The sequence below is a fragment of the Electrophorus electricus genome, chromosome 10, assembly GCF_013358815.1.
Source record: "Electrophorus electricus isolate fEleEle1 chromosome 10, fEleEle1.pri, whole genome shotgun sequence".
Lineage (NCBI taxonomy): Eukaryota > Metazoa > Chordata > Actinopteri > Gymnotiformes > Gymnotidae > Electrophorus > Electrophorus electricus.
In genome coordinates this window covers 14,576,998-14,590,285 of record NC_049544.1, presented here as the reverse complement: position 1 = coordinate 14,590,285, position 13,288 = coordinate 14,576,998, and the positions used below count along the sequence as shown (strand labels likewise).

Below are 13,288 nucleotides of genomic sequence, written 5' to 3'. Positions count from 1 at the left end.
TGCTCCTCCAGCATACTGAGTAAACAAACCCCTCACTTCTAATGGATAAAGGTGAGAGACACGAAAACAAGTCAACACACATGCATGCACATGCACACAAACACAAATTTATACACACACACAAACACACATACACCCACATACACATAGTCATATATCACCTTAAGGTTCAATCCTAGACAACAGATAAGGATGCAAATTTTATTTTTTATTTTTTGGTGTACTAGAGAAGTTGATGATATGTTTTTGGTGGGGTTTTTTTTTTTTTTTTGTATAGTTGAGAAGTTCCTGGAGTTGAAATTGAAAAGTAGTTCAAAAGTAGTTTGAACAATATTTTTAAAAAGTGAAAACTTTGCAGAGGAATACGCCACACTGATCAAGAAGAACTCAGACATAGAAAGTGCTCATCCACAGCCCAAGAATCAAAGATGCTTCCTAATTTAGTTGGACATCACAAGCCTTCGGGTACCAGTCATAAAAAGCGTGAAATCTTAATGCGTAAACATCCACTGCAGCTGCCGAAATTTTGCAGTTCTTAGAAAGGACAGTCACTGGGTTTTTTTTAACAAAGACCACCACACAGAAACTTTCCAAGCCCCACATTGCCAGTGAGGCTGGTAAATATTTAAATGTAATGTTCTGACAGCAGGTTGAACACAACAGCTTTGTGACGCATGCCAAGCAGTAATACTTTCTGATTCAGTTGCCCGTGTGGGGCTGTATTGATTTCCTCTTCCCACTCCTCTTAGAAACCGCATTCCAACCCCGAATAAAAATGAACTCTGTCCACGGCTTTCTTATTTTTAGGCAGAAAATGGTATTATGTGTGCAGAAAGGAGTGCCAAAGCTAATCCAATAAGAACTGACCTTCTCCATTAGATGAATATAAAATAAATAGGGTGGCTCAAACCCTGGTGTCACATTAGCAGGCAACACCCCAGACAATGACAATATTCCACTGTGTGGCTAGCAGCAGCCACTAAGAATCAACTTCATGCAGAAAACAAGTAACAGACACTACACCCATGTCAGAATGTGAGAATAGACTTAACATACAATAGAAATTCTAGATTACACAAAATTAAACAGGACACACACACACATAACATGCTTCATAAAGATGCCTGGTTTAGTTCCCCACACATGATAAGCGGAGACGAGCTACCATGCAGAGGGAGGTCTGACCTGTTAGCTGGTTGTCGCCTGCGGCTGGGGCGATGCGTATGTATGGCGTGGTGAGCTGGGTCACGATAATGGCAGCTAAGGCAAGAGAGGAAGAGGTCCAGGCCAGCATGCACACAGGAGAGAGAGACAGACAGAGAAAGAAGGCCAGGCTGAAGCTGGAGGCTTGACAGAGAAAGGGCTTTAGTCACACTGCTATGCAGACAGGAAGACAGACAAGCACATTACATTTAGTAGGTATTAAATTAACAACTGTTGGCCATATATGAAAAAGTTTTGCATGTGTGTGTTTTTTTTTTTTTCTCAATTTTGTTACTGACAATGCATTTATTGCACTAATACCACTGTGAAGATGTGGCAAGCAAATTTGCAGACTAGTCCTAGACTAAAACAAACCACATCTGGGTAGGCTAATCCAATACATTTGCATTCACAAAGAGAAGACCATTCTCATCCGTCCTCTGCTGGGGAAGAAAGAAGACATTATTGTAGATGTATTTTGCTGTCTGGGACTTGGGTGTTGAAAAACGAAGCAAAAAAAAAATGTTGCTCATTTGCATTGCACAGCCTTGGCACCATTAGAAAGATGGCATGTAGTAAGGAAAATAGATTATCTACCATCTGTGCTCAATTAAATTCCAAACGGTGTGCGGGCTAGTGGCGTGACGAGCCCGTGGCTTGCTAAGTGCCCCCCGTGTGCGTTAATGGTGCACGGGAGGTCAGGAACACGCCACTGGCAGACAGCTCAGCGTCCTGGAATCAAACAGCGCTGGGCCTTCAGTGGGGCTGTGTTCCATCTGTCGTGCGCTACTGTGTTTCCCGACAGTGTCATGAAATGCTGGCCCAGCAATATGTTGTGGGGAGCGAGTCTTTAGAGCTAGCCGAACACTCTAACGCTCTAATGCTCCCATTTACTCCGCTTCAGCAAAAAGTAAGACGCAGTAAATAAAACATGCATTATAATCTGTTCTACAGGACAGCTACATTATTAAATCCACAGATGAAATTGAACTTATGTCACAAATTTGTGTCCTTTGAATATTAATATGGAAGTTCTTTACAAGTCCAGACACAGTGGAATAGTAGTAAGATAAACTGAGCTATAGGTCCATCTTTCCCCAGCAGTGAACACTGGGTATTGGAACCAGTACCATCATCACATCTGGGCCACTAATGAGGGTGGATGGACTGCTGGCTTACAGTGGTGTTCTAAGTGCACACAATGGTTCTCAAAGGATTTGGCATGATTTAGACATTTTCTCAAATGTGCATTGACATCTTTAGCATTGATTGGTTGAATATGAGACAAGAATATGAGACCTACAGTGTCCGGTGTGCGGTGTGCTTGTGAGTTTTTGAATGTCTGTGTGAAAACCTATTTTCCATCAACATAGAAAGGATTAGTATTTATATTTTATATTTGAATTCCATACTTCAGAACCCTGAAAAAGTTATTTCAGCAGTGACTGTACATAGAGGGTTTACTGCAGTGCTGTTAGGAGTTAGCTATTGAGGCATGAACTGTCATTTACATGCATCAGGTTTTGGAACATGTTTCAATCTCCACACAAGATTACTGTCAGCTATTCCTACCTTTAGTTGCCACACGGACACAATCGATTTTGGTCTCCTGTGAGAGAGAGACAGGGAGAGAGAGAGTGAGAGAGAGAGGGACAGAGTGACAGAGCGAAACATAGAATGTGAAAACGAAGAGAGTGAAGAAGAGAAACAGAAGAAAAAAACATTATCTACTGTCACAAGAAATGGCAACACATTAGCTGTCATGGCTGTTAAGGAGGGTACCATCTACTTCTCTTACAATTTGCTGGTGAGGCCATAAAATGGACCAGAGAGAGAGAGAGAGAGAGAGAGAGAGAGAGAGAGAGAGAGAGAGAGAGAGAGAGAGAAGAGGTAGACAGAGAAAGTTTTCCCTGAACTGGAGCCTCTCTGGTTGTTAACCTGCCAGTAATGTGAGAGCTGTGGGTGTGTGTGTGTGTGTGTGTGGTTTCCTTTCAACTCCCATTTGATCAGCGTTCAGTACACTCCCACTGCAAACATTCTGACTCAGCTTTGCCATGTAGCAGAGGTTAGCAAGGTTCACTGGTGTTACTTTGATGGCAATTCGTTCATTCATTCATTAATTTTTTACCATGGCACCCACGCTGAAACCAAGGCCAGAAATGACAGTACTAAAGCAACAGCAATCACACAAACTACATCTCCTAAAGTCCTCAATTAAACTTAGAGACAGACTCCGATAGCCATGGACCTACAGTTACTTGTGTCTGATGTCACAGCTGAGATGAACTGAATGAGAAAAACGAATTCACAATTCAGCAGTGGTTGCAGCTCAGTGGAATACAGCCATTAGGAAACAGGAGAGGAACATCTTCGCTATAGTATACATCAGATTACAATATTCAGCAGATCTGCTCAGTCTGTCCCTCAGCTTCTGAGAGCAAGACAGAACAAGAAACGTGTTGAGGGAGATGACAGAGCAGAGGAGGGGTTTGAAGCACACATCTGTCGTCTGATAAATGAGCAACAAACAAAGGGAAACCGGAGACATGAATATTCATGATGGGGTGAGCGAGGGCAGAGCCCCCTTAATCCCAGCAGGTTCATTACAGCAAACTGCTCTTGTGAGGCCCACTGCATGATTGAAGAGAGGGTAAATTCAGCTGATGGGCTGTGAATTTTTTAGGCTGGGGGGGTGGGGGGGTGGGGAGATGTGTGCGCAAACTGTAGCTCATGACGGCCAATCACAAACAATAGGTTCAACAGGCTTCGCAGCACTGCACCGAACCGGCTTAGCTGGCAGTTACCAGAAAAGGTGTGGAAGGATGCAGGAAGCAAGCCACTCAATCAGGCAACACGAGAGTGAGTACCAGCTGTATGGAGCGCTTCCTTTTTTGGACCAATGTTAGACGTCTGTAGGTGCTGAGGGATAGAGTTCAGAACGCCACCCAAGCAGTGGTTAGCTCCAACTTCTCAGCACATGCTTTCTTCAGTAAAAGAACCAGTCAGACACAGGTCAGGATGGTAGTATTTTGGGGTAGCTGCTACATGGCCTGTATACTGCAGGCATGGGCCTGAGACCATGGCAGTAATTTGAATGCAGCTGCCTTCTTTCTGTCAGGGGTGTACCAATATTAACACACAGACATACATGCACACATATATGCACGTGCATATATAGAGCCGTGCAGGTGTGTGTGCACGGATGCACACACAAACGTGCAGACACTCGCACATACAGTCAAGTCTTTTGATGGTATGAGCTCCCACTGCATCCTATTAAAAACTAACTCACAGTGCCAAAATACGCACTCCTCTGACTGTTGCCATTAAGGGGAGTACATGTTACTGTTAGCAGCTATACAGTGGCAGTATTTCTTCTTTCACACACGCACAGACGCAGTCACACACACACAAATGAACACACACACACACACACACACGCACATGCTTACACCCTGCAGGCCGAGCGCCTTCAATTAGAGGCGGTGAATTATCTAATGGGCCGAGCGTCTCTCCCTTTCGCTGGCACTGAAATAAAGGATTGGCTTTTCATTAGGGTCAATTTGCATATAAAAAAGTGAGATGGCTGATAATTCTAATTTCCAATTAGACTGGAGTGTTAATAATGCATCTGTGAATAGCTGCCTTGTAGCGTACCTCTGAGTGTCTGGCTGGGAGAGCACTCCCTCTCACTGCCAGTCAATTCTGATCTGCTGCTACTGCCTCCACTGTACTGCATGTGGAAAATTCCCTTTTAATGGCTGCAAATTCAATATTCTTAAATCAAGCATATCGCTGGGCTGATGGAAAAGGGCTTGATAGAAGTGTGCTCTGGTGGGCCTGTGATATATTACAAATTAGCCTCGACTGGATACTAAGGGATGAACTGATTCCCCAGAGAAGCAAGGGCATTTCCACAGTGAAGGAGAGAGCACCTGTTTGGGGCAGTGGTGGAGAAGGCGTGAGCTCTGTGAATCTCACCTTCTATGGGGTCAATACACTGACAAAGCTTTGTGATTTCTTTTATTATGTAGATCCTGTTCCTACATGGTATACTGAAAAAGTAGGCTTCATAAAACACTGTTTCCAACAATTTGATTACATTAAAACAACACAAAATAGCTGAAGATATTCAAATTCAGTCCACACTCGTGCTGAAGAAACATTATCACTGTAATTAATTGGTTGCGTCATAGTCGTTCAAAGTGTATGTTATAGGGATGTGAGTCTACAGCACACCAGGGGAGCGGAATTTGTCTTCTCTTGAAGCAGTAGGTATTTTCTGTAAGTGTGTCAGCGAATAATTAAATTTTCTCTTGGAGAGTCTCTGAAAGGTACAGTACAATACAGGACTGTTGACATTTAAAATATGCTCGCACCAGCAGTTGCTAATTAGACACTTGGATTTGTCATAGTTATGAGATTTGAACAATATATTAGTTGAGACATTTTTTCATCTTTTTTGCAAACCAGTCTTTTTTTTTGCTTCTTTTTAAAAAAGAAATCATTTACCCCTTTTAATCATGAAGCTAAAAGATACGTAACACCGCATATGTATGTTGGCATGGCTAGTAGTGTGGGAGAGGGGCAGAGATGGACATCTTGGGACTCACCCCGTTGGCCTTGCTGACAGCCTGGTAGTAGATGCTGTAGCTCTTGTGGGGCAGCAGTGGGGAGTTCCAGTAGCCACTGTACGTCTTGTTGTCTCCCACGGTGAAGGGCACGGAGCTCTGGATGCGTGAGGCTGGGAACTCGGCGGTGAAGTAGTAGTAGGCGGAGCTCAGCACCGTGGCGTTCTGGAAGTGGATGGGGATGGGGTAGCAGCGCAGGATCTCGGCAGCCCGCTGCAGCCGCCGCGGCCTCTCCTCCTCCACCACCACCTGGTAGACGCTGCAGGAACACAGGGGCGAACAGCACAGGCGGTGGGTTAGGCTTAGCCTGGGGCTACTACCCACTAAACATCAGAATGTGCTAGGAAATGCAGAATACCTGTCCATCAGATTTTAGGATGGGGCAAAGCAGAGTTAAATGTTCTTTTTAAGTGTCCCCATAAATTATATAGCCTTTTTTAAAATTCCATTCAAATACGTTTATAGACTTATATAACGTTGTACACTGTATATTTCAAACTTTGAGGTCAATTTAAAGTTATTGCTACTTACTACAAATACAACAAACAACTCCACATAGTGAAATGTTTTATGTGAACATGCAGTGTAAGCTAACAAGTATCATGTACCAAATAGCACAAGCGCTAGTGGCCCTTTGAATACATTCAACATGTAGGGCCAGGTAATATGCTATGTGCTGCTGGGAGGAATGCATTGGTGTTGGCCAAGAGTCTTCTCCCGTTTTGGCTTAAGAAGCTTTTATTAACGGGCTAAAGCCAGAAATCTAAGGCTTGTAAAGACCCAGCACAGTATGAATCACTCTAGTACCTCATTTAGAGTGGAGATATCACAGGGCCAAGATCCCATTCCCAATAACATGAAATGAAAGGCTCTGGTATGAGGCCGTGTTTGACCTCCCTGTTTTCCAATATTAGAGTGCTGCACTTTGACACGGAAGAGAATGAGTGTCACAGCTCCATGTACGACCAAAATAATGACGGAATAGAAAAATTATGCCTTCCCATCCAGAGGAAGTTAAAATTATGGACAGGACTGGAATAAAAGATCAACATGTCTCTGTTCTGGGTGACAAAACAGGATCAGTGGAAGGCTAGGGGCTTGGCATGGCTGATGTGTTGGCTGTATAATAGGTTAGAAGAACACGAGGTTTGTTTTTAATTCAACCAGTGGATCAAACGAGTCTGAGCCTGAAAGTCTTGTCTTCCCCAATGCAGCTGAGAGGATATTGGCTGGCAATGAGACACAGAGATAAATGGAATGGAGGCGAATTTGTAGGCATGCTGGACTGGGTGTCTCTTTATTGGCAGAAAACAGAAAATCAGAGGTGAAGAGAACCTGGCTGGAGCTGGAGCCCTGATTAAGACCAGCTCCCCACCTCAAGCCCGGGTGAAAGACAAATGAACCCTGAAAGGGACTAGACCACCACTTCATTACTCTTTAACATTTCAAACAACTGAAGGGTTCTTCCCACAGGTCTTTATTAAAAAATCAGATGAGCACTACAGCAGAACTAAATAACAGGAATAAAGTAATAAAGTAATTGAGATTTTCTAAATTGTTTTAATGTAGTTGCAATTTATCAGAACTTTTTTTTCCCTTTTTCATGTTACTATTGCACAGGAAAGCATAGTGTGGTTAGAGTGAATTCACCTAAAGGGTTTAGTATTGTTGTTTATTAAGTTGGTAAGTTAAATAGGAGGAAAAATGAATTAACAAACTAAGCGCAATATACAATGCATTTGACAACATATAGGCTTAATCACTTTTACATAAAGCATGACAAACAGCGTATCATACAAAATAAAAGCACAATGAAAAATCATTTCCTAACCATTCTAGGCACTGTTCATTATCCTATAATAGTTCCTCAATATCCCCACCAAATAAAATAAAAAAGAATTGTGATAATGTTCCCGGGTAGCATTTGTCTGACAGTGGTGGCTCAGCATGTTGCTTTTGTTTATGTTTTGATACTGTGTTCAATGGCTTTGTTTTGATTATACGGCACACCTATGCCAGGTGGTATGTGTCTGCCACGTTGGCCACACCACCTGGGTCTTATCTTTATGTTGTTCCTTATGCATTTTTGCTTGTTTGACTATTGTTGGCCATTACAGTTATGTTAGCTTCTTTCGCTGTTGTTAGTGCACTTTTATGTTCTGTATCATTTCGATACGTTCATTCAGTTGTTCAGTTGGAGACTTGTGTTTGTTTCCTTTCATTATCTGGGAGGTTCTACACCCGTGACAAGAATAACATTTTTAAAAGTTTGTCCTTTCCTTTAAGAATATGCAATTAAGGGCTATTCTAAGCTTCATCAGTCTCATTATCCTTAATTTGACTGTCATGCATGAATAAGATCATAAAGGTTAATAGGATTAATAATTTCCTGGTTTGAACAATTTGCTCATATTCCCTATAATTGTAAAAGGATTAACTGATCTGATAAATCCTGTGTCAAATCCCACTACCAACAGCTCAGGGAAAGACACCACTACATAATGGGGCAAAAAAACTCCACATAGCCTAAAGTCTGTTGTGCCCTAACTGTGTTTTTAGACCAGGTTGCTGCATTTAGAGCATCTGTTTTGTTCTTATGTCCCTGGACATCTTTGTCACACCTTATGGGTTTAATAGAGACTAAGCTTAAGAAGGACCCTGAAGCCATGTGAACATTCACAAGTAACCCACATTCTATTTGCAGTAATGGGGTTACATTACCTAAAAGCAAAGCCCTGTTTATTGAAATCAAGCTGGCTTTATAAATGCTATTATCTTTTAGTATTATCTTTTATTAAAAATAAACCTAGATTAATATAGATTGTATAATATATATTGATGTTAGGTAATGTTGAAAATTAATACTTGTTCATTTATTACAAAGAAAGGAGCATGAGATGAAACTCTTCTCAGTCACAGACTTGAGTGGGTTTTTGGTGCTTACAAATGCATATCACACTTGCTGAATGGCACCGTGGCATATTCATATTTGCTAATTAAATTTTCCATATCCACCGGAGATTAGATCAGTCATAAAGTGCCTGAGAATGTAAGCGAGAGAACACTCTCCCCCAGCCAGGGATCACTGTAGAGGAAGTTGCTAGTGCCACGTTCCTGTTGCCCTTTTGGTGGCGCGTCGCCACAAGGCAGCATTCCCACTATTTGGCGATAAAATCTGATGTAATAAAATATTAAATACAGCGAGAATGGAGGGTGAGAAATATGAAGTTAATTACTGCTCTGTATTGAGGAGAACAAAGGGCAGGGCAGGAACTGTGCAGTGCAGAAAAAGTCTCCTCCTACAGTGGAGAGAAAGAGCAGGAGCAGAGAGCAGGAGAGGAGCAGAGGAGGAGAGGAGCCTTCTCCTTTGAATTTAGGAGCCCCTTAAAGGCCGACCATTACTTTAAGAGTGGGTCTCAGTGCTGATTTACAGCACACTGCCCTGCAGAGTAGGCCCCTTCGTGCTCCGGGACTCGACCAATCTCCTTTTAATACCTCACTTTGTCAGATTTTATTGCAAACATGATAGAGAGTGAATTCCATATAGATGAATTCCATATAGATGAATTCCATACAGATGAAACAATGTATACGATGCTCCACCATGCAGCACCGTTCACAATAAATGCAGAGTGATGGAGTGAAAAACAGAAGGGAGAAGGATTTACATTGACTAAAAGGGCTAAGATTTAAGTCTGGTAATACAATACTGTAACAAGGTGTAAACTTCTTAATGATTTAATCTCGTTTCCATTTTTGTTTGGAGGTAACAAATTAAATAAACAAGCTTGGAGCTTTCTGTAACTGAAAATTTGTTTATACTTAATATAAACAAGGCCCTGGTGGTTCACTGGTCAAAGCTGTGGTATTTTTAGAAGTGTTATAGTGTTCTAAATGTTGCCATCTAAATGTATGAAAGCAGTTTGTCATGGAAACAAAAGTAAAATACAACAAACTATAACACTATAACACAACACTATAAAAGGAAAATTTAATTTACAGAAAAGTACTCTATAATAATAAAGTGGTCAGAAGGTCTGTTTTGTTAGAAAAACATTTCCTAAGCAAAGCTAATATAACAACACACTCAAATAATCTCATAGCACAGCATCATAGCAAAGAGATTCTTTAACAGATTTTCCTGTCAAGAGCAGGACGAGAGCGTTCTTTACTACAACATAAAGGTCTGGTAAGCATTTCATATTGCAACACTATGTCAAAAGAATTGTTCATCCTTTACTCATTACAGAGGAACTTTGACATGTCATTTAAGATACAATAGTTGAACTTAAAAAAAAAAAGACAAAAACAAGATCAAGTTACTAATCCTAATTTATCCTTCTCTAACTGTATATGGAAAGTAATACCTGATTTGTATTCAAGAAATCCTTCCACAACAATCGATGCAGACTCTTGAGGAGTGTACTTGTGCCATTAGCAGTGCGGTTGTGCAGCTACCGAGGGAAATATTGTTTCCAGAGCCTCTGATTAGTCTCAGCTTTGCCTTCTCCAGTAATTGGCTTGCAGAGTTTGAACAGGGTTTGGGAGGAACAGAGGGGTCATGGGGTGCTAGCTTTCCACTGGCCAGAACAGAGAGCTTCAGCCTTCGTAGTCCACCCCCATTACCACTCATATTCACCTTCATCCATTTCACTCATCCCCAACACCACTCATATTCACCTTCATCCATTTCACTCATCCCCAACACCACTCATATTCACCAATCACCGTCATCCATTTCACTCATCCCCAACACCACTCATATTCACCAATCACCGTCATCCATTTCACATACTGTTCTAATGAAAACATAAAACTCAGGTCACATTTCTGTGTAATGGCTACCATAATGCATACTGGCCAGCCATGGGAACGAGGAGGTAACTGGCCAGCATGCATTGTGCTAGTCAATACTACACAGAAATATGACCCAAGTGTTTTGAGAGGCAATCAGCCCAAGAGACAAAACAAACTCGATAATAAAAATGGCACCAACAATAACAAGTACCAAGTACAACAGCAGAAAGGGCTCAGTTCAGTGGTTAGGGCCTTAAAAAGAGCACTCTTGCTCCAGTGGAACACAGAGCAACCCCAACAGACACCAATTAAGCCCCCTCATGATATGCTGCCAGATCTTTTGGAGCTCTGTGAGGTCATGTGACCACTTTCCAATTACAGGCCTTTTCCACTTGGCATTGACTGAGCTGAGACCTTGGGCCAGGATTTATTTTTCATGTACTCTGAGCAAAGAGAAAGACAAGAAGGTGAAGATGAGCCTGACCCATTTGGTGTTGGCAGACAATACCCCTTTCCACTGGTCCAAGACCGGTTTTGTGGTTTGCTTTGTAATGCCTAGGTTTGTGATTCTGGTAAAGGAAGATAGCCCAAAAATAAAATGTGAAGATTCTAGTTATATCACTAGAAGTTGGCCAGAGGAGCAATTTGACAATTAAATTATCCAACCATTATTTATGTTTGTTCTACACTGAATATCACCGTGCTTCAGTCACTCTCCTCTGGAAAACTGCTAATCTCTTGATTTAAAATATGCCTGATGCCTGTGGGGCTATGTTGCCAGATCTGACCAGCCATCTCTGATGGCTATGGGACTTTATTTATAATCTTGCCCATAAAGTAAGCTATGAAACACAAATGAAGGGGAAGTGCTGAGATTAAATGTCACTTAAATCTTTAGATTTGCTGAGGTTTCTTTACATGTCCTCGGTAGGGAACTTGGGAGGCCTCTTTCTTGTGACAGGAAACATGACCATGTCTACTTTTTTTATATTTTCTGGAATTCACTCTGATTGAAAATGGAGGAAAAACATTCAAAAGTAGAATTATTTCAGAGCGATATATGAGCAAAGTTAAAGGTAAGTTTTACATAAGTTTTAAAATGAATGGAAGAATTTCATTTGTTCTTTAAGAAAGACAAGGGAAATCAAACTGGGATAAAGAGTACTTCTAAGTTGTTCCCACTGGTCTCCCACACAGTTCAATACACATAAACACTGTCATAGCTTCTTTCATCCAGGGTTTAACAAGAAGTAAAAAGGAAATATAATTTTCAAGTACTCTCCTATGTCTGTGTCACTGATATATCAGCTCTTTAAAAGCTGTAAAACTGCCATGTTCTTTTAGAAATCCTATTTTTGTGAGTTACAAGCCTATTATTGACACCCTAATTGTCTTACCTTCTCCCACTATACACCTCATCAAGTCAGGAACCATTAGGCATTTGCTCTTCTCTGCAAACACTCTTTTTACTTTAGTGTAGAAAACATGGCTTTTTGTTCAGAAAAATGTTCTGAAAAAGCTAAATGAAAAACATGGATTAATTGTTGCCTGAAAGGGGTGGTTGTGGTTTATGTGCTGTCTCGCTCTCTCTCTCTCCATTTCACCTTACTGTGCTTTGCATTGGTTTTGGTTGATGATCTTTACTCAGTGTTGGAAGTGGCGCTAGTGTGAAGTTTGGCGAATCCTTTCTCTCCGCAGCGAGTGCATGCTGGTGATGGCACACAGCTCAGTGGGAGAGGCGGAGTCGTGAGTGCAGCATGACATGAGTGACAGACTTGAGCGCTAATCCCCTTAGATTGTAGGATGAGTACACCTTTCACCCCCCAGATGGTGGAGGCCATTGTAATAACTTGTATATAGTCCTGCCAGGCCAGTCATCCAAACTCATCATTTGGCAATAGCTTGGGGTGAATTCCACACATAAGTGTAATGGGACACACATATGGAGACCTGACAAAGGCTGACAAATATAGCATCTACATGCCGTTGTTCAATTAAGGCAGGAATGTTTTCATTCCTACGCACTTGCATTGAGAGCAAATCTTCTCACATGCTCAGTCACTATGATGAATGCATGCTCTGTGCAGTATCAGAGTTAAACATCTGCTTTCTGAAATTCAAATGAAGGTTCCCTTTAAGATGATCACTGAGCTACACTGTTATCTGAACCTGAGTTAAAAGGCACATTTTTATGAATACTGGGCTTTTGACTTAAGAGATACGTAATTGGGACAATTCACAATGTCTGGCTGAAAAAGAGCTAGGATGGTGACAGCTACCATCTTTTTTTAAGCTAGCTGACTGTGAATTCATCCATGCTGCCAAATGGAGGATAAATGTGACACATACAGCATACTGATGAAGATGAGGCTTTTACACTCTCTCTGTACATGTATTGTGCATATATATAACATATTCATTACATAAAAAAGTCCCTATTCGATTCGCCCTCCCACAGGGCAGTATTTTCCTTCAAGTTCGTGTCAAGACCAGATACATGGGATTTTGGGGGTCCTGCATAGTATATTAGCTGTTCCCAGGACTTCTGGACAGATACCTTGGATGTTGTTCCTGGGATCTGCTGCAGCCACTCTCCTAGTTTGGGGGTCACAGCCCTTAGATGCTCTGATTAGCACCAGAACCACTGCTGCCTTCAC

At 41.6% G+C, this 13,288-nt stretch overlaps 1 protein-coding gene across 22 annotated transcripts in view; it reads right to left on the bottom strand.

Moving 5' to 3' along the window:
- Positions 1–13,288, bottom strand: part of ptprma (protein tyrosine phosphatase receptor type Ma) — a 163,865-nt gene that overhangs the window by 45,620 nt on the left and 104,957 nt on the right. For 13 of the 22 annotated variants that reach the window (XM_027001916.2, XM_027001925.2, XM_027001935.2 and 10 more), the window contains exons 12-14: positions 5,817–6,093; positions 2,776–2,812; positions 1,186–1,260 (exon numbers count right to left, since the gene is read on the bottom strand). In XM_027001916.2, the coding sequence (XP_026857717.2) occupies positions 1,186–1,260; positions 2,776–2,812; positions 5,817–6,093 (389 nt within the window). The remainder of the gene's footprint in view (positions 1–1,185; positions 1,261–2,775; positions 2,813–5,816; positions 6,094–13,288) is intronic. The other 9 variants (XM_027001997.2, XM_027002064.2, XM_027002039.2 and 6 more) reach the window with 1 other exon arrangement.